Genomic DNA, 20,353 nt, shown 5'->3' on the forward strand with positions numbered 1-20,353 from the left:
AGCACCCACTGGATTCTTGGCTGCAGGACATGTAAAAGGAGAAAACGGGAATTCATACCCTCGGAAAATGAATAAAATAATATCTGTCTGCACGTAAACTGCATCAGAATGAACAGCCAGCTTTCAGCTGGAGGTGTGTGAATAGTTGTCCTTCCTGATACCAGCCACCATCTGGACAGAAGGAGAAAGTACAGGGATTTTTTGAAATGCTGCAAAGAGATTATTGTAACACAATATTTGGTAAATGTGCCACATACAAAAAAAAAGTAAATCTTACTGTATAACCGGTGTGTTTGCCTAAATAGTGGACTTATTAAGAAAGGTGCTAGATTACAAGTGAAATGTTTTATGAGTGTATGCTACATCTGCATTTTAGCAATTGCACATAGTAGACAGTAAATTTTCAAACCTGCTTCAAATATTCATCTTTCCCTATGAATTTATTTTTTTAGAATGCTTATATTTTTACATATTTATAATCATGAATTTTGATTCCATTTCTTCAAAAACAATTGAAGGTTAAACTCCTTCAATTATTTTACCATTTTTCTCTCTGGCCTTGTCGACCACACAGTAATGGTGCCTGGCTTGTTCCCAGGCCTCTGCAAATGTGTCAGCCACCAACGAATGCATGAGAGAAGCTCACGGGGGGCTCTCCCTCGAATTTTCCTTCCGGGTATTTAAATGCAATTCGCATTCAGTAGACGGCTATAAAACTATCAGCCCCGGCTGCTTTTGCCGCTTATTGCCTGTGATATTTACTGCCCGAGGCACTAAAATGCTCAGCTCCTAGCAACAGTTTCTACTGTAATTTAAAAAAAATTCTCCCCCCCCCGCCTGCCCCCGCCAGAGAAAGGGGCAGAATGCAGAGAAGTGGATTGCTTACACTAATATTCAAGTGTACAAACAGAATTTAAAAGAATCACTATGTGCTCTTGTTTGGGGCATTCATTACACACAGTGTATCCACTGAACCACTGGAATCTGGCTCTGTGGGATTCATTTAAAAGAAAAGCTTTGTTCCATAACCCATTCATATTTTCCACACATAATCGATACCTTAATAAAGGTCAATCACAGGAAGGGAATCTGATGGGTTTAAGAGCTGGAAACTGGCCATTAAATACGACTGCTACGCTCTATCATGTACTACAAGTGAATCTGTCAACACAGATGTCACCCTTGGTGGGGGGGGGAAGGTTTGCTCTGGATGCTGTGTGTTAGTGACATCATGCAGAGCCTGGAAAAATATCTCTGATCACTGTCTAGTGAAATCATCAACATATTTATTTTAGAGCATGTCTATAATATCAGTTGAAGTAGTGAACACAGGAAATCTTCTCCCTTGTGTCCACTCTGATATCCTGGATCTCTCCAAACACATACCCATCTTTGCCTTGCCCCAACATGTTCCATGGTCCCAACTTGCTTTCCCGGTGTATTACTGCAGTTCTTCACAAAAGCACCATCCCCATGCCTTTCTCAGGGAAGCTATCACCTTACTGCTAACTATGGGCATCTTGTATTGTGAACTCGCACTTGCAGGGGGCTGATCTGAAAATGCCAAAACCTATTTCGCTTTGAACCTTTACATCCAAACTGAGGTACAAGGGGTGAAATGTCAGTGTGGTAACCCAGTGCCCAAAATGAAATGATGTGGTCTGCAAGCCGGCATAGGATTTATAGAGCAGTAAAAATATATCCAGGATTGTGCGATTATCCTGCACATGGGACACCAAGTTGAATACTGTGCTCATGCAGCTGGATCCCACTGATATGTGGGCTTGCGAATAAACAAAGCAGGCTAACCTCGTGCATGTTCAGCATGGTGTGCTCTCACTGGCCCACCCGAAGGTTTGGAATCCGACTGCAATGCAGAGGAGCTGCCACTAGCCAGATGAAATGTGAGCAGAGATCGGGTGATATCTTGCAGTCTGCAATTAGCTGCCACCTTAATGCCAACTTGTCTGAAAGTGTGGATGTGTTGTACCCGCCCTTCCTCAGGTGGTGGGGTGGGGTGGGGTGGGGGGGGGGGGGTTGGGAGGAGGGAAAGAGAGAACAAGTTTGATTTAGGAGTGTACGGGAGCTGAGGCTGGGTGCCGTTGAGTCTCTTCTACAGTTCCAGGACTGGAGCGTGATCGGACATGCAGCCAGCAAGGTCACTGAAGGGCCACTGGAGGGTTCCCCGCATGTACAATGGTATGCAAGGGTGTGGGTAGGCTGCTACAGCAGAGATGGAGCAGATCTATCAAGCTGTAATTACAGGACCAGCGTGTTTCCCATATGTTAGTCAAGCTTCTCATCCTGGTCATACCTCCTCAACATAATAAACATCTCACCCTACCTCTGGCCATACCTCCTCAACATAATGAACATTTTCCTGTGAATAAGTCTCAGTTTTAAGTAATTAAGTCTATACAACAACAGCAACTTGCATTTATATAGCATCTTTACATGAAAAAAAGTTCCAAGGTGCCTCACAGTAGGTGAAAGGAAAATGGAGGCCTGGCCAGGAAGGGTGAGATACGGAAGGGCAACTGAAAGCTTGGTCAAAGAGATAGGTTTGTGAAAAGGCTTTCAAAGGAGGAGAGAGGGAGATGGAGAGGTTTAGGTAGTTCCCAATGGTAAGAGTGAAGCAGCTGAAGGTCCTGCCACCAATGTTGGGCGAGGGGGGGGGGGGGGGGGTTGCACAAAAGGACAGCCAGAGGAATGGTGTGTTTGAGGGGATATAGGGCTGAAAGAGATTACAGAGATAGGGTGGGGTGATGCCATGGAGAGAATTAAAGGTGAGGACGGGCATTTCAAATTGAATGCATTGGGTGATGAGGATTTAGTGTAGGTCAGCGGGTACTGGGTGAACTGGCTTAGTGTGGGATGGGATATGGCTGGCAGAGCTTTGGGCAAGTGGAGTTGATGGAGGATGGAGGATGCAAGACCAGCAAGGAGAGCCATAGGGTTGTCGAGTCTAGGTGTCGGGCAGGGGGGGGGGGGGTCGACAGCTTACATTTGGAAGCAGTCCCTGTGCTTGCAGATGATGTTGCCAAGGGACATCATGTAGAGGAGGAAGAGAACGGGCTAGGAACAGATCCTTGGGAAATGCCAGAGGTGAATGGTGCAGGGGAGTGAAGAGAAGGCATTGCTGGAAATGTTCTGGCTATTGAGTTAAGAATGGAAGCAGGCGAAGGTAGTCCTGCAAAGCTGGATGGTGGAGGTGAGCCATCGCAAGGATAGTCATGAAACTATCTCGGATTGGCTAAACAAAGATCCATCTATTGCTTACTCGCAATATCTAATTCACCTAAATTATAATTAATCATCTCAATGAATTTTTGTGTGAGACAAAAGATATTTGTATAATTTTGTTCAAGCTTCAGCAGACTTGGCTAGGACCATGAGGCCTGCTCTCACCTGAATCCGAGCAAAAATGTCTTTACTTCCAGGCTAAAATCAGTTATAGACCATTTCAAAGCAGTGTTGGCATTACTATAAACTAGAACTGGTTTTATAGGTTGGATTCTGGTTTAATAACATCCGTGAGCCAGCTCCCAGTGTTTCCACCACTACTAGTTCCATTATCCTGCCAACAGGATTTAGTAGTTTAAACACTGGGAGAATGCTCACGACACCTGTCTCCCTGACTCCAGCCCAATATAAAAGTAGCGTAGTCTCTGGACTTTGGCCATAATGGGACAGAATTTGTGGTCGGTATAATGGTGCGCGCTGAGTACGCCGTCATACTACCTTTGAAATGGACAGCAAGATCAGCGTTAAATCCCAAACTTGCGATTTGTCAAGTTCAGACTTGACAGATTATTCACTCTGACTGTATATCCTCATTACTGGCGCAGAGTTGGCCGAATTGCCCACCAACTGTCCAGCAATTATATGTAAGATGTGGATCACAGATTACCCAAAGGGTCTTAGACCATTACTCAAAAGGGTCTTCGGAGTCATAAGGCGTTTTATTAAGGAGCGGTAGTTCAAATATAGTCAAACACAACACACAATCAGGATGGACATAGTAGACATACGACCGTGACAAGTAACTGGTACCGGGCCCAATCAAACAGACGCCTGGCAGTGCGAACAGCTCTTCCCTGCATCGTCTGTGCTGAAAAGCTCTCCAGGTCTTTCTTTTATTCTCTTTTTAGGGATGAGCCTGGTGTAGAAGATGGACAGGGCTATCTAACCTGCAAGGGCTCTTCCCAAACCAGGGTGCCCAATGGCACGTCGAGTTCTTTGTCTCAACTCTTAGGTGAAAAACCTTCCACTTCACATGTCTTTCCTGGTTATACTTTCTGAAGGCCCATCCATCTGATTTCCTCCCATCTCTTCTGTCCTTATCCTCCCAAGTTTGGAGTCGGACATGCCATTCGTGGCCTTCAGATGTTCGTAGCTGCTTGTTATCAGCTATTTATGTTCACGCTGTTCATCCTATCATCAGACTATCAAAACATAAGCAGATTCTAAGCATCTATCCAGTTATTCTAACACTGGTCTGAAGAGACTTTTTGTCTCAAGTTATTTCTTGCAATCCACAATGTCTTACATATACATGAAAATTTGACAACTGGTGCAAACAAGCGCAGGGGCCTACTTGTGTAGCATAAGGGGACACCCGTCATGATAAAAAAAATCTTAATCTGATGCTTTTGTAATTTAAATTACTATAAATATGTATGCACCTTACTGAGCCTGCCTGAGGGATTAGCAACCACCCAAAAAGTTCAGTTGAATGTTATCCGAATGTACATCTCTGCTTGAATAAAGTAGTTAAGCAGCCTGCAGTGTAGTGTAATTGCTTTTGATCTATTGATCATTTTCCCCAAAATTCATCTCTAATTCTAAGAATGTAAATCCTGACTGGGGTGAGTAAGTGACTGGGGAGGGGGGTGGGGGGGTGAATGACAGACCTTCTATTTCCTGATTGGAGCATCACCCCACGTGATCCCAGGTACGTTTATGCACACGGGTGCACCCTTGGGATCCGTGGGCCAGTACGCTGCGCTTAACTCTGCAGCGTTTGACAGTAACTTCTCGAAGGAGGGTTCCCAGCAAGTAAGTGCCAATTGCGTTCGGAGGTTGGCGGTGCACGCCGTGGCTATGCCGCCGACCGCAATTTTACAGCGATAATATAATGTGAAGAACACTTAAGCAGAAGGGTCAACACTAGTTCCAGTAAATAGTCTCACATCTCCAGAATGGGGAAAACTGATGCATTAGATTTATAGCCAAGATACATCTGCTTTAATACTTTACTGATAAAATGCTGTTAGATAAATAGAGACATTTAACTCACTTTTTACCAATTTCCACTGCTAAATGCCCAATTTTTGGGGGGCGGGGGTGAAAAAGAAAGACTAGTGAGCCAACCAACCATAGACTAGTGAGCCAACCAACTAACCATCAGCAGCTGCTGACCTCTGACCCTGTGCCCAAGAGTCAAGCAATAATAGACTATTGAGCCAAGCAACCATAGCCTATTGAGTCAACCAACCAAACATCAGCAGCTGCTGACCTCTGACCCTGTGCCCAAGAGTCAAGCAATAATAGACTATTGAGCCAACCAACCATAGACTAGTGAGCCAACCAACCAAACATCAGCAGCTGCTAACTTCTGACCCTGTGCCCAAGCGTAATTTTTATCCGTCGCAGAAGATGGCTGCCTGAGCACGGTCATTATCACATTGCTGTTTGTGGGAGCTTGCTGTGCGCAAATTGGGTGCCACGATTCCTACATTACAACAGTGACTACACTTCAAAAAGTATTTAATTGGCTGTAAAGTGCTTTGGGACGTCCTAAGGTTGTGAAAGGCACTATATATTTGCAAGTCTTTTCCAACAATTTTTATTATCTCACCATCAGAGGCAGGTAAGTGGATAAAATAAACATAGGTTCTTCATTTTTACTTTTAGATTTAAATAAAAACCATGAAGGGGTTTAAACAGAATCTGATGGTGAGCATCTTTAACATGGTGTGCATGAACTGTGTAAATAATTATGAATTGTCATTTAGCTTGATACCTTTTTAAAAATCCTTTGCTTGTTTTCTTAAAATTTTTAACCATGTTCAAAATATCTTGTTTAAAAAACTGATATTCTCTTAATTTCTCTGGATTTTGGGGGTCCCCCCCTCCCCCCCTCCCCCCACCACCCCTCCACTGATTTTCTCCTCTTTTCACACTAAAAAAAAACCTGGAAACATTCTCAAAAAACTGGATTGTTAAATTGGCGAAACAAAACCTGACTTTTAAGGTCCTTATGCACGAAGTCCCACCAAAATGATTTGTGTACCTGAGATGTTGTCAGGTCCTCCAGTCTACTGAGTCGCTGTAACACATTCTGCATGTCCTCCTGTAGGTGAAGAAGGACCATCGCAATCTTGTCATTGAGGTTGATCACACTCTTTTCTCTGTGCAACCTTCTTTCGCTGTCCTCTGTACTGCTGACTGGGCTGTTTCTCAGTCTCTGTGAGACTCCATCTTCAACCTGTTGTTGGCCTATTGTAACAAAAACGCCTTTAAACACAGTTTATACGGCAGCCTTCCAAAAAAAATACAAATCAAACAGAGAACTACAGGACACAAGTCTAAAACCAACAAGCCTCAAATGGGATCAGAAGATTTCCACCCCCCGAGGTCCAACTAGCTAAACACCTTCAAAAAGCAGTCGCTGAAGTATCGGGTGAGCGATGGGATTGAGGATTATAATTACAGATCATCAGATACTCCTTGGTCCCGACAATAGCTCCTGTGGTTGCTGCTTGCATCATGGAACTGTCATCAGTGGAAAGTAGCTGCCAGGGCTAAATAACAGAAATGTAAATGTAGATAAATATTGTGGAGTTTTCCTCCATGATCTTTGGCAGTCAATGGGACACTTTGCAGATTTCCATTGGGTGAGTAAGTGTGTAGGTAGACACATAGAACCGATTGCAAATGATTTGCAGAAGGAGCAAGTTTGTGGACGACCAAAAAACGGTCTCATATTCTGCGTTTTCTGATGTTCTTATAGCAAGGTGGCTGCGGTGGTATAGTGCTTATGGTATTGAACTAATGATCCATTGGACAGGAGTGCAAATTCCACTATGGCAAATTATGAAAGTGAATGCAGTAGATTTGGAAATGTGTGGGCTGGCACCATAAAATGGTAATTAAAAACCCAACTGGTTCACTGACGGCCTTTAAGGAAGGGATCCCGCCACTTCCACTCAGTCTGGCTTATATGTGGCTCCAGTTCACATTGTGTGGTTGATTGTTAATACGCTCTGAAGTAGCCTATGACTGTTAATACCCTCTGAAGTAGCCTAACAAGCCATTCAGTTGCACAGGGTTGAGCAATGTGTTGCCTTGCCACCATTGTCCACATCCTGAGAACAATATATTTTTTTAACAATAGCACCCCCACACAGTAGGGTCTGAGCTCGCTAGGCCGACTTGTGCCCTCAATCTCTCACTTACAACTCCCTCTGTAATTCTATGTTACTGCAATTCCACATTCTCATCTCCTTCAGCTGAGCTCCCCACTATTGCCCTGTGATGCATGGACCATCACAGACTCCTGTTTATGATTTTACTATAAACACCAAACAGGAAATCCCTCATCAACTGGTGTTGCTGCTCCCAACCCTTGGAGAGTACTATGATGCAAAGAATTAAATCTCAATTCTTTTTTTATAAACTTAAAAAAAAAACTATATCATATTTCTGAACATAGGTTTATTGTGCCCAGAAAAATATAAAATCAGCCTTCTTAAGGGTTGTTCTCAACAGCTGGTCTGACAGATCAGCTGGAGGGACAAGACACAACAATTGCATTGGCCATCCCATCGGTCTCCTGTGAAACAGAGCCAATCTACAGGTGGGGAGACTGTTCGGCCCAAAGTGGAACAAATACGAGGAGTGTCAACCCAATTTTTTTGAAGGACTGATCCAAATTACAACAACAGTACTAAAACAGCATCGTGACTTGGCGAAGCCTTAACAATGGCTGCTATGGAAACTAGAAACAGCCTTTCGGGGAAGCGAGTCTCATATTTCCACCACTCTTTATGTGAAAAAGTGCTTCCTAATTTCACTCCAACATGGTTTAGCTCTAATTTTAAGGTTGTGCCCTCTTGTTCTGGATTCCCCACCAGAGGAAATAGTTTCTGTGTGTCTACCTTATAGAATCCCTCAATCATTTTAAATACCTCTATTAGATCACCTGACAACTGGAGGGAATATGAAGCACGTTTATGCACCCCATCCTCATACTCTAGCCAGTTAAGCCCTGGTATCAATCTGGTGCATCGTTTCCAAGGTCATTATATCCTTCTTGAGGTGCTGTGTCCAAAACTGAACACAGTACTCCAGACGGGCTCTGACCAAGGCTCTGTACACCTGCGGCATAACTTCCTCCCCTTTATATTCCAGCTCCCTTGAGATGAAGGCCAACATTCTGTTAACCTTTTAGATTGCTTTTTATATCTGTCTACTCGCTTTAAATGATTGATGTACTTGGACTCCCAAATCTCTTTGCAACTCTCAAGTACCTAGTTTCTCACCATTTACAAAATACTCCGATTTATCTTTCTTTGGTGATGCTGGAGAATCCAGACTCCATCCCCTCCCAGGCCAATATATCCTTTCCTGAGGAGCAGTGCACAAACCTGAACGTGTGCTCCCGATGGGAGTCTGACTGAGGCTCTGTACAATGGAAGCGTCACTTCCTCACTTTTGACTTCCAGCCCCCTTGAGATAACGGCTGACATTCCATTAGCCTTTTTGATTACTTTTTGCACCTGTGCACCAGTTTTTAGTGATTTATGTACACGGACATCCAAATCCCTTGGCTCTTCCACAGCTCCTGGCCGAGCACCATTGAGAAAATATTTTGATTTGTAAATCAGCTAAAGGGAGCTTTATCCTATAGCTCAGTCATGATATACCTGACTTGGGAGAGTTTGACACCAATACTCTGTGAAAAGGTGCTCTATTTCCCATCATTAGCCGAATGATGCCCCACAATTGCTTTCAGGCTTTGGGTTAAACTAAATGTGCATTTTAAAAATTATTTTTCTCAGTACAATCTTTTCTCCTCTTCTGAAAGCACCAAATGATGACAGGAAACAGTTCCTTGGCCACCAGATGCCCACTGGTACCTTGCCCAAGTGACCGTTCTTCATTTGCAAACACAGACAATAAAGGCTGAATGTGACTTCCGGCCACCGGTCCGGAGTGGTCCCAATCCCATTCCAAATTCCAGTGTCGGCCGTATGTGCATGATGCGTTTGGGCTCCTGAACCATTTCCGTTGCTGCTGGAGGCAACCACCATAGTGAGGGGAGGGGCACCTTGCCACAACACTAACACGGTTAGTATGTATACCAGCCGAAGATACCCCAAAATGGACAAGAGTTTCAGTAAATTCAAACTTGCGGTTGGGTAACTGGCATTTTAAACACTGGTGGATGTCGTTTCATTCAGGATCTGATTCTGGCGTGCTACACACACCTGCAGCATGTGGGTCTGTAGTTACAGAACCAGCAGGATTGCCAGCAGATGACACGATCCCATCAGCTCTCCTCTTCTGATAATATCCCACTTCCAGTGGAAGAGCACCAAAAAAAAGGGGCAGAATAGGGTCCTGCCCCAAATTCCAGCTGGCACATAATCACCGCTCCACAATTGCACCCCTTTCTCCCCAAAGGCATTGGAATTTGGGGGCTCAAGTGTTGGCAGGCTACTTGACAGTAGGAATATTTCAATCAAGCGGACTGTTTCCTTGCCCGACGTTATAGACTCACACTTTCCAGGAGAGGCCATTAGATAGCCATCAGGAGCAGGAGTCCCGGTGGATTTGCGCCGTGTAATGTATGCTCACAAGTTTGTAGAGTTGTTGAGTTGGGAGCGGTTTAGCCAGTCACGTGATGTTCATAAGACTCAATGAAACCCCAGCCAGTGGTTGTGAGCCTGGATGAACTGGTAGTGCGTAGTGTGATTTTTAAACCATTGCTAATAAACCAGTTAGATCTTAACAGCAATGTGTTGCTTTGAATCCTTAAGCAAAGAATCCATGAAGCAAATACATTATACCCCTCGCTATGTCAGGATGTTAAAGACTGACTGTAGAGTCCTTAACCCCTTTCCCTAACTGAGATCAGTTGACTCTTCACAAAGCGAGGACTGAACTTGGAGCCTTGCTGGTCTGTAAGGTTTAGCTGTTCCCTGGGTAAACTGGCCATGCCTTCATACAGGCCCAATGTGCATTCCTGATGCACAGTGGAGTATATTTAACCCTAGTCCTATTTTGTGTGCACGAGTGCCTCATTTCAGTGGAAATTTCTGAAAGGAATTGCAGCATTGGCCTTCACCCAGGCTTATAATGCAGAATTAGAGAAATGTATAGATATTGAACAATTCTCAATTCACAATGTTTGTTCAATGAAACTAAAATGTATTTTTAAAAGTATTATGCTGAATTGGTTAACAAATGAAGCAGTTTGATTTTTATTACCAAGGACTCATTGTTAAACTATTGTGCCCATCAATAGCACTGGGCCTGTACCAGTAATCAGAAGCAGTTGCAGTATCTCCTCCACATCAGTGAAACTCAGTGAAGTGTTCGATGAATACAAGCAAGGAGCTGAAGCAATTTCCAAAAATTCTGATTTCAACAATCAAAGTTAAATGCTACAATTCATCATGAATGAATACTAATGGGTAACACACTGGAGGAAATCAGGTGACATGAACTGTGATAGTGAAGCTCAAGCATTTCACAAGCTCCATCTGAACTGTTCAAGATGGGGAGGTTTCTGTATTTGAACTCACACAGTTCTGAAATAGCTGGAGTTAAAATGGAAGCGGCCTTTCCTCATCAAAATAAACCATGATGGTCAGAGACACACTGTCGACAGTAAGGATGGCCAATCTGCAACTCACGGCCTATGTCTAGAATTGAATAGCAGAGAGGTTTTACAGCACCTTGGTTAGAGTACTGTGCACAGTTCTGGCTTCTATATTATAAAAAGAATATTGGGGCACTGGAGAAGGTGCAAAAAAGATTTACGGGGACGATACCAGAACTGAGAAGTCATATCTGTCAGGAGAGATTGAAGAGGCTGGTGGTATTTTCTCTAAAAAACAGAAGACTGAGGGGTGACCTGTTAAAGGTCTTTAAGATTAAGGCAGGGTTTGATAGAGTAGACATAGAGATGATGTTTCCACTTGAAGGGGAGACCTGAACTGAGAGCCATAAATATAAGATAGTCACTAATAAATCCAATAGGGAATTCAGGAGAAACTTCTTTACCCAGAGAATGGTTAGAATGTGGAACTCACTACCACAGATGAGGCGAAGTGCATCGATGCATTTAAGAGGAAACTAGAGAAGCACATGAGGGGGAAAGGAATAGAAGTATATGCTGATGGGGTTGGATGAAGAGGGGTGGGAGGAGGCTTGTGTGTCACAGAAACACTGGTATGGACCTGTCGGGCCAAATGGCCTGTTTCTGTGTTATAAATACTTTGTAATTTGTATTTTCAGGGCCTTGAGCCCTGGCGATTTGGCCCACAAAGCTCAGGCAACTCAGTCCCATTTGCACATATAATTCTTACTCACTTTTAAAATGAAAAGAGAAGCGTTATCTATTGAATTGTAACTCAGTCACTCCCGATAAGAGGCAGCCATTTTCCGTAGGGCTCCTCCCATCTTGTTCTGCTCCAGTAACCTCAGGAATGGGAACAGCAAATGTGAGCTGCACCACTCCCCACCCTCCCTTTTATCTGTCACTAGATCATGTCGCCTGAAGGGCAGCTCCACATAAATTGTCTTCTGCCAGGATCCCTCTGATCAGCAGTTCCAAATCAGGGTAACATGGCGTGATTGAGTGGTGCCAGCAAGCATGAAGGTATTTCTTTGGCACGTCAGTAAACGGTATCTTTAATTTCAGTGCACTAATAGTATATTGCACAGAAAACCCAACTGTTCTGGTTTAAAATTACGTTGAAAATGGACTGTTGTTGCCTCAGTGTGTTTTGATGCAGGCTCAGACTCCTTCATAAACTGCTGCAGAGCCACTGCTGGCACCACTGAACTGTGCGGTGTTACCCTGATTTGGAATTGCAGATTACAGAGAGCCTGCCAGAAGGCAATTTGTGCAGAACGCCCCTTTTAACCCTCGTGGCAAATGCATGCTGCAGCAGCTACTGATGACTGTACGCTTTTCAATTTATTTTTAATCCTTAACCGTTATGTTCAATGGAAAAAAAAAAAATTGCAGTACTAGTTTTTTGTGACTGGAAGGTTGTTTCCAGTGGGGTTCCGCAGGGCTCAGTAGTAGGTCCCTTGCTTTTTGCGGTATATATCAATGATTTAGACTTGAATATAAGAGGGTATGATTAAGAACTTTGCAGATGCTACAAACATTGGCCGTGTGGTTGATAATGAAGAAGAAAGCTGTGGACTGCAGGAAGATATCAATGAACTGGTCAGGTGGGCGGAACAGTGGCAAATGGAATTCAATCCGGAGAAGTGTGAGGTAATGCATTTGGGGAGGGCTAACAAGGAAAGGGAATACATATTAACAGACGAGAACAATCCTCTCATCAACCAACAAGCACTTCTCTGCTGCCATAATGGAGGTTTCAATAAGAATAGGCCAAACCTTGTTTAATGAACCATTTCATAATGACTTGATCATTCTGTGACCTTTGCCATCACAATACAAGCAGGAAACATAAACAATAAAACGGGCACACGAGGTATGAGTCCTGTGTCTCTAAACTGGGGACAGCACATTTGTCCCATCTGCAATTGGGCTGCCACAAGTCACAGAATGCTCAAGTAATTGTGATGCTGTTCAATGGATGGTTCCCCTCGGGGTAAAATTTCACAGATGAAGTGCAGATTAAAAAAACCAGCAGGTCAGGTTCCACCAAATCCTAAAGAGCATCAGTGAAGATTGAAGTGATGATACGGAACCTACTTTCAACGTAACATTACATCCTTTCTAACTGCTCTAAGGTGTGGCTAAAGCTGCTTTTAAGGTGTGTTAGACCCGTGCTAGTGGGGTCAGTTCCCGGCATGTGCGCCATATGTAGCCAAACTCCAGCCTGAAGCTTGTTGTTATCTGCGCAGGCCAGCAACTGGGAGGCCCTTTTTCATCCAGTCTCTCCAGCAAAGAGCCGCCATGAATCCCGGGAAGTTTACTTTCAGACTGTGGCTAGCTGTGCAAGTAATGTAAAAGCAGCTTACCCCAAAGACTTAACCACAAAATCTAGGCTGACACTTCAGTGCTGTACTCAGGGAGTGTGGCATTGTCTGAGGTGTCGTCTATTGAATGAGCCGTTAAACCGAAGCCTCTTCTGCCCTCTCAGGTAGTCGTAAAAGATCCCATGGCACTAGTTCTCTCCAGCATCCCGGCCAATGTTTATTTCTCAACCAATATCACTAAAAGAGATGATCTGGTCATTATCACATTGCTGTTTGCGGGACCTTGCAGTGTGCACATTGGCTGGCTAACATAAAAGGGAACCCAAAAGTCTTTTCCAAACACATAAATGATAAAAGGTACTCAAAGGAAGGGTGGGACCGATTTTGGAATTAAAAGAAGATCCTCTTGTGGAGGCACAGGGCATGGCTGAGGTACCAAGTGAGTACTTTGCATCTATCTTCACTATTGAAGAGGATGCTGCCAAAGTCACAGCAAAGGAGGTAGTAGAGACATTGGATCAGATACAAATAGCTAAAGAAGCCATACTTAAAAAGTTGGCAGCACTCAAAGTAGAAAAGTTACCCATTCCAGATGGGATGCATCTTAGATTGTTGAGGTAAGTAAAGGTGGAAATTGTGGATGCTCTGGCCACAATCTTCCAATCATTCTTAGATGTGGGAGTGGTGGCAGAGGACTGGAGGATTATAAATGTTACACCCCTGTTCAAAAAAAGGGGAGAGAGATAGACCCTGCAACTGCAGGCCAGTCAGCCTAACATTGGTGCTGGGAAACTTTCAGAGACAATAATCGGGGGCAAAATTAATTGACACTGGGAAAAATACGAGTTAATAAATGTAAGCCACCACAGATTTGTTAAAGTCAAATTGCGTTTGACTAACTTGACTGAGTTATTTGATGAAGTAAAGGAGAAGGTTGATGACGGTAGTGTGGTTGATGTTGTGTATATGGACTTTCAAAAGGCATTTGATAAAGTACCACATAATAGACATGTTAACAAAATTGAAGCTCATGAGACCACTACTCTTTTTGATATACAGGTGCAGCATCGAAAATCCGGAGTTCTGGAATCCAGAATGTTCCGGATTGGTGGCAGGGTCGTCTGGAATTCGTAAAATGTTACGGAATCTGGTCCCGCCGACCCTGCCAACTTTGGGGCCCTGCCGCTGCCCTTGCCTCGGGGCCTTGCTACCGGCCGGCCCGAACACCTCCTCCGCAACGGGGCCAGCCCACCCGTTCCTCCATGGTGGGCCCCGCCCGAACACCTCCTCCGCAACGGGGCCAGGGCCCCGCCCGAACACCTGCTCCGCGACGGGGCCAGGGCCCCACCCGAAAGTCTCCACCGCAACGGGGCCAGCCCACCCATTCCTCCATGGTGGGCCCCGCCCGAACACCTCCTCCGCGACGGGACCAGGGCCCCGACCGAACGCCTCCACCGCAACGGGGCCAGCCCACCCGTTCCTCCATGGTGGGCCCTGCCCGAACACCTCCTCCGCAACGGGGCCAGCCCACCTGTTCCTCCATGGTGGGCCCTGCCCGAACACCTCCACCGCAATGGGGCCAGCCCACCCGTTCCTCCATGGTGGGCCCCGCCCGAACACCTGCTCCGCGACGGGGCCAGCCCACCCGTTCCTCCATGGTGGGCCCCACCCGAACACCTCCTCTTCAGCGGGGACCGTCCCCTGCCCCCACCCCTTTCTGACATTCCGAAATCTGGAAAAACAGAACCTGGGCTCGGGTGTTTCCGGATTCGTGATGTCAGAAAGACAACCGAAAGTCCGAAAAAGCCCGGAATCCAGAACGGCCTCGGTTCCGAGGGTTCCACATTCTTGACGCTGCACCTGTATATTAATGACCTGGACTTGGGTATACAGGGCATAATTTCAAATTTTGCAGATGACATGAAACTCGGAAATGTAGTAAACAACGAGGAGGATAGTAACAGATTCCAGGAGAACATAGACAGACTGGTCAAATGGGCAGACACCTGGCAGATGAAATTTAATGTAGAGACGTATGAAGTGATTCATTTTGGTAGAAAGAATGAGAAAAGGCAATATAAACTAAATGGTACAATTTTAAAGTGAGTGCAGGAATAGAGAGACCTGGAGGTATACATACACAAGTCTTTGAAGGTGGCAGGAAAGTTGCGAAATCTGTCGAAGAGGTTTCTGAGATCCTTGGCTTTATAAATAGAGGCATAGAGTACAAAAGCAAGGAAATTATGCCAAATCCTTATAAAATACTGGTGAGTCCCCAGCTGGAGTAACGTGGCCAATTCTGGGCACCACACTTTAGGAAGGATGTCAAGGCCTTAGAGAGCGTGCAGAGGAGATTTACTAGAATGGTACCGGGGATGAGAGACTTCAGTTATGAGGATAGACTGAAGAAACTGGGGTTGTTCTCCGTAGAGCAGAGAAGGTTACGGGGAGATTTGATAAAGGTGTTCAAAATTATGAAGGATGTTGATAGAGTAATAAAGAGAAGTTGTTTCCAGTGGCAGAAAGATCAGTAACCAGAGGACATGGATTGAAGGTAATTGGCAAAAGAACCAGAGGAAAACATTTTTTTTTGCGCAGCGAGTTGCTAAGATCTGGAATGCACTGCCTGAAGGGGCGGTGGAAGCAGATTCAATAATAAGTTTCAAAAGGAAATTGGATAAATACTTAAGAGGGAACATTTGCAGGGCTATGGAGAAAGAGCTGAGGAGTGGGACTAATTGGATCACTCTTTCACAGAGCCGGCATAGACATGATGGGCCGAATGGCCTCCTTCTGTGCTGTACGATTCTATGATCACAACAGTGACTACACCAAGTGTACTTCATTGGCTGTAAAATAGTTCAGACATCCTGCGGTTGTGAAAGGCGCTATATCAAAGCAAGTTTTTCTTTCTTTTATAGGATTTTACAGGATCCAATTTCATTATTTTGGACAAATACCCTCTATTCAGAATTGTTCAGAATATTTATAGCATCTAAATTATGCCATTAGCACCTCTAACCTATTAATCAGCACAGAAGCTAGTTTATTACAGTGTATAGCTTAAATAATTGGATACTGTAGCTTAACTACCCTAAATACAATTTTGTAACCAAGACTTTCATAAAATCTACTACTGAAGTGAAGATACCGTGCAATAGCTAAGTTGGAGAAAGTTACAGTCTTGCATTGCACTATACAGGCCAGCCACAGTCAAATGCCTTTAACATCCTTGTCATGGTTCGGGATTCTGTGGGTTCAGAGGTGTTTTAAATGGGGCTGGACCATTGTTTTGAAGAGTTCCCAAAACAATGGCCATTCACTGCCAACGTCTGGTCATTGAGGCATCTAGCACTTGGTGTTGACAAATGTTTTTGAAAGGAGGTCTCTTTAAGAAACCACACCGACATCAGCAGTCAGTCAAAGCAGCAGAAAGGCTGCAAGGGAAAATAACTCGTAGATTACATTCCTACATTGTGGGACTATCTGAAGTGATCTTGCAGAGAGCCGGCACAGGTTCGACGGGCCGAATGGCCTCCTTCTGTGCTGTAACCATTCTATGATTAACTGGTTATTATCGCATTGTAGTTTGTGGGAGCTTGCTGTGTGCAAATTGGCTGCTGCATTTCCTACATTGCAACAGTGACAACACTTCAAAAGTACTTCATTGGCTGTAAAGCAATTTGGGACGTCCAGAGGCCATGAAAGCTGCGATATGAATGCAAATTCTCTCTTTGTATCATAACATCTGCACAGCTGGCATGAGAAATAAATCTATCTTTCTATATTCAGTAAGAATACTCCTCATCCCCTCAATTGGGCGAGTGTTTTTTATTTTTATGATGGTACGTGAACACAAGTTTAACTGATTGTACCAAATTACTTTTATCATTCTCGGTGTTCTGCACATGGAATGAAGCAGTTTATGAATCGAACCAAATGATGCCTCGCTTAATGTTAACTCAGTGTCTGCTATCGGAGAGATTAAAGGAGTACGTATGCTTAAACATGATCTGAAAACACAGCGTCAGTTTCCACATGTTCGCTGATGATACCCAGCTCGACCTCACCACCACTTAGAAACATAGAAAATAGGTGCAGGAGTAGGCCATTCGGCCCTTCTAGCCTGCACCGCCATTCAATGAGTTCATGGCTGAACATGCAACTTCTGTACCCCATTCCTGCTTTCTCGCCATACCCCTTGATGCCCCCTAGTAGTAAGGACTACTTCTAACTCCTTTTTGAATATATTTAGTGAATTGGCCTCAACAACTTTCTGTGGTAGAGAATTCCACAGGTTCACCACTCTCTGGGTGAAGAAGTTTCTCCTCATCTCAGTCCTAAATGGCTTACCCCTTATCCTTAGACTGTGACCCCTGGTTCTGGACTTCCCCAACATTGGGAACATTCTTCCTGCATCTACCCTGTCTAAACCTGTCAGAATTTTAAACGTTTCTATGAGATCCCCTCTCATTCTTCTGAACTCCAGTGAATACAAGCCCAGTTGATCCAGTCTTTCTTGATATGTCAGTCCCGCCATCCCGGCAATCAGTCTGCATTCCCTCAATAGCAAGAATGTCCTTCCTCAGGTTAGGAGACCAAAACTGTACACAATACTCCAGGTGTGGCCTCACCAAGGCCCTGTACAACTGTAGCAACACCTCCCTGCCCCTGTACTCAAATCCCCTCGCTATGAAGGCCAACATGCCATTTGCTTTCTTAACCGCCTGCTGTACCTGCATGCCAACCTTCAATGATTGATGTACCATGACACCCAGGTCTCGTTGCACCTCCCCTTTTCCTAATCTGTCACCATTCAGATAATAGTCTGTCTCTCTGTTTTTACCACCAAAGTGGATAACCTCACATTTATCCACATTATACTTCATCTGTCATGCATTTGCCCACTCACCTAACCTATCCAAGTCACTCTGCAGCCTCATAGCATCCTCCTCGCAGCTCACACTGCCACCCAACTTAGTGTCATCCGCAAATTTGGAGATACTACATTTAATCCCCTCGTCCAAATCATTAATGTACAATGTAAACAGCTGGGGCCCCAACACAGAACCTTGCGGTACCCCACTAGTCACTGCCTGCCATTCTGAAAAGTACCCATTTACTCCCACTCTTTGCTTCCTGTCTGACAACCAGTTCTCAATCCATGTCAGCACACTACCCCAATCCTATGTGCTTTAACTTTGCACATTAATCTCTTGTGTGGGACCTTGTCGAAAGCCTTCTGAAAGTCCAAATATACCACATCAACTGGTTCTCCCTTGTCCACTCTACTGGAAATATCCTCAAAAAATTCCAGAATATTTGTCAAGCATGATTTCCCTTTCACAAATCCATGCTGACTTGGACCTATCATGGCACCTCTTTCCAAATGTGCTGCTATGACATCCTTAATAATTGATTCCATCATTTTACCCACTATTGATGTCAGGCTGACCGGTCTATAATTCCCTGTTTTCTCTCTCCCTCCTTTTTTAAAAAGTGGGGTTACATTGGCTACCCTCCACTCGATAGGAACTGATCCAGAGTCTATGGAATGTTGGAAAAATTCTCTCGACCCCTCCACTGTCTCTAAATTGTCAGACTGCTTGTCCAACATCTAGTACTGGATGTGCAGAAATGTCCTCCAACTAAACATTGGGAAGACCAAAGCCATTGTCTTTGGTCCCTGCCACCATCTCCGTTCCGAAGCCACCATTTCTATCCCTCTCCCTGGAAACTGTCTGAGGCTGAACGAAACTGTTCGCAACCTAGGTGTCATATTTGACCGCGAGATGAGCTTTTGATCACATATCCGCGCCATCACTAAGACAACTTATTTCCACCTCCATAACATCGCCCGTCTCCGCCCCTGCCTCAGCTCATCTGCTGCTGAAACCCTCATCCATACCTTTGTAACCTCTAGACTTGACTATTCGCACACACCCCTGGCCGTCCTCCCATTTTCTACCTTCCAAAAACTTGAGGACATTCAAATCTCTGTTGCCCATATTCTAACTCGCACCAAGTCCCGATCACTCATCACCCCTGTGCTCGCTGACCTACACTGGTTCCCGGTTAAGCAACGCCTAGATTTCAAAATTCTCATCTTTGTTTTCAAATCCCTCTATGGCCTTGCTCCTCCCCATCTCTGTAATCTTCTCCAGCCCCACAACCCTCCAAGAGATCTGCGATCCTCCAATTCTGGCCTCTTGAGCATGTACAATATTAATCGCTCCACCATTGGCGGCCATGGCTTCGGCTGCCAAGGCCCTGAGCTCTGCAATTCTCTCCTTAAACCTCTCTGCCTCTCTTTCCTCCTTTAAGATGCTCCTTAAAACCTACCTCTTTGACCAAGCATCTGCCCTAATATCTCCTGATGTGGCTCGGTGTCATATTTTGTTTGATAACGCTCCTGTGAAGCGCCTTGGGATGCTTCACTATGTTAAAGGCGTTATATAAATACAAGTTGTCGTTGTTGCTATCTGGTCCAGATCACAAGGGAGTTTCACTGTTACATTCCCAGGTCCTGCTACCACGCTAGCAGATACAAGGCAGTGGGAGTCAACTTCTGGAAAAATGCAGGCAACTCGACCACTGAAGGGAATGATTGATCCCAGTGAACCCAAGTAGATACCTGCGGCAGACTCGAATTTGTATAAATCTCATTGGTTACTACAGGTACAACGTCCGAAATCCAGAACTCTCGGGACCTAATCCGTGCCGGTGTTTGGGGTTTTCTGGATTTCTGACAACAAAATCAATCGTCTGAAATCCGGAATCCTCGACCGAATCCGTGCCGGGCTTTGAGCAGCGAGGTCCAAAATCCAGCAAAACCTAAAATCCGTCACGGATTCGTTGAGGATTCTGGATTTCAGACTTGATGTTCTTGTCTGAAATCCGGAATCCTCGACGGAATCCGTGCCGGATTTTGGCTTTTGCCTCAAAAATGTCTGGATTTTGGACAAAAATTCCGGATTCCGGGCGACTCCATCAGCTATGCGCAAAATGTCTGGTTTTCGGACAATTCTGGTTTTCAGAGGTCCGGATTGGGGACGTTGCACCTGTAGTACAAATCCCTTTCACTGCACAAATGATAAGTCCTATTTCATCCCATTCTATCGACTGGTGATTATGCAACCCTTTATGTGGTGCCCAT

General features: G+C 44.7%; 1 protein-coding gene across 3 annotated transcripts in view; it reads right to left on the reverse strand.

Annotated features, from left to right (window-relative positions):
- The window catches only part of LOC139233834 (acyl-CoA-binding domain-containing protein 4-like), a 147,387-nt gene that overhangs the window by 54,175 nt on the left and 72,859 nt on the right, over positions 1–20,353 (reverse strand). For 2 of the 3 annotated variants that reach the window (XM_070864401.1, XM_070864402.1), the window contains exon 11: positions 6,296–6,501. In XM_070864401.1, coding sequence (XP_070720502.1) covers positions 6,296–6,501 — 206 coding nt within the window. Of the gene's footprint in view, positions 1–4,019; positions 4,446–6,295; positions 6,502–20,353 lie in introns of those variants that run through there. The other variant, XM_070864403.1, reaches the window with a different exon arrangement.

Source organism: Pristiophorus japonicus, chromosome 21 (assembly GCF_044704955.1).
Source record: "Pristiophorus japonicus isolate sPriJap1 chromosome 21, sPriJap1.hap1, whole genome shotgun sequence".
NCBI classification, from domain to species: Eukaryota; Metazoa; Chordata; class Chondrichthyes; family Pristiophoridae; genus Pristiophorus; species Pristiophorus japonicus.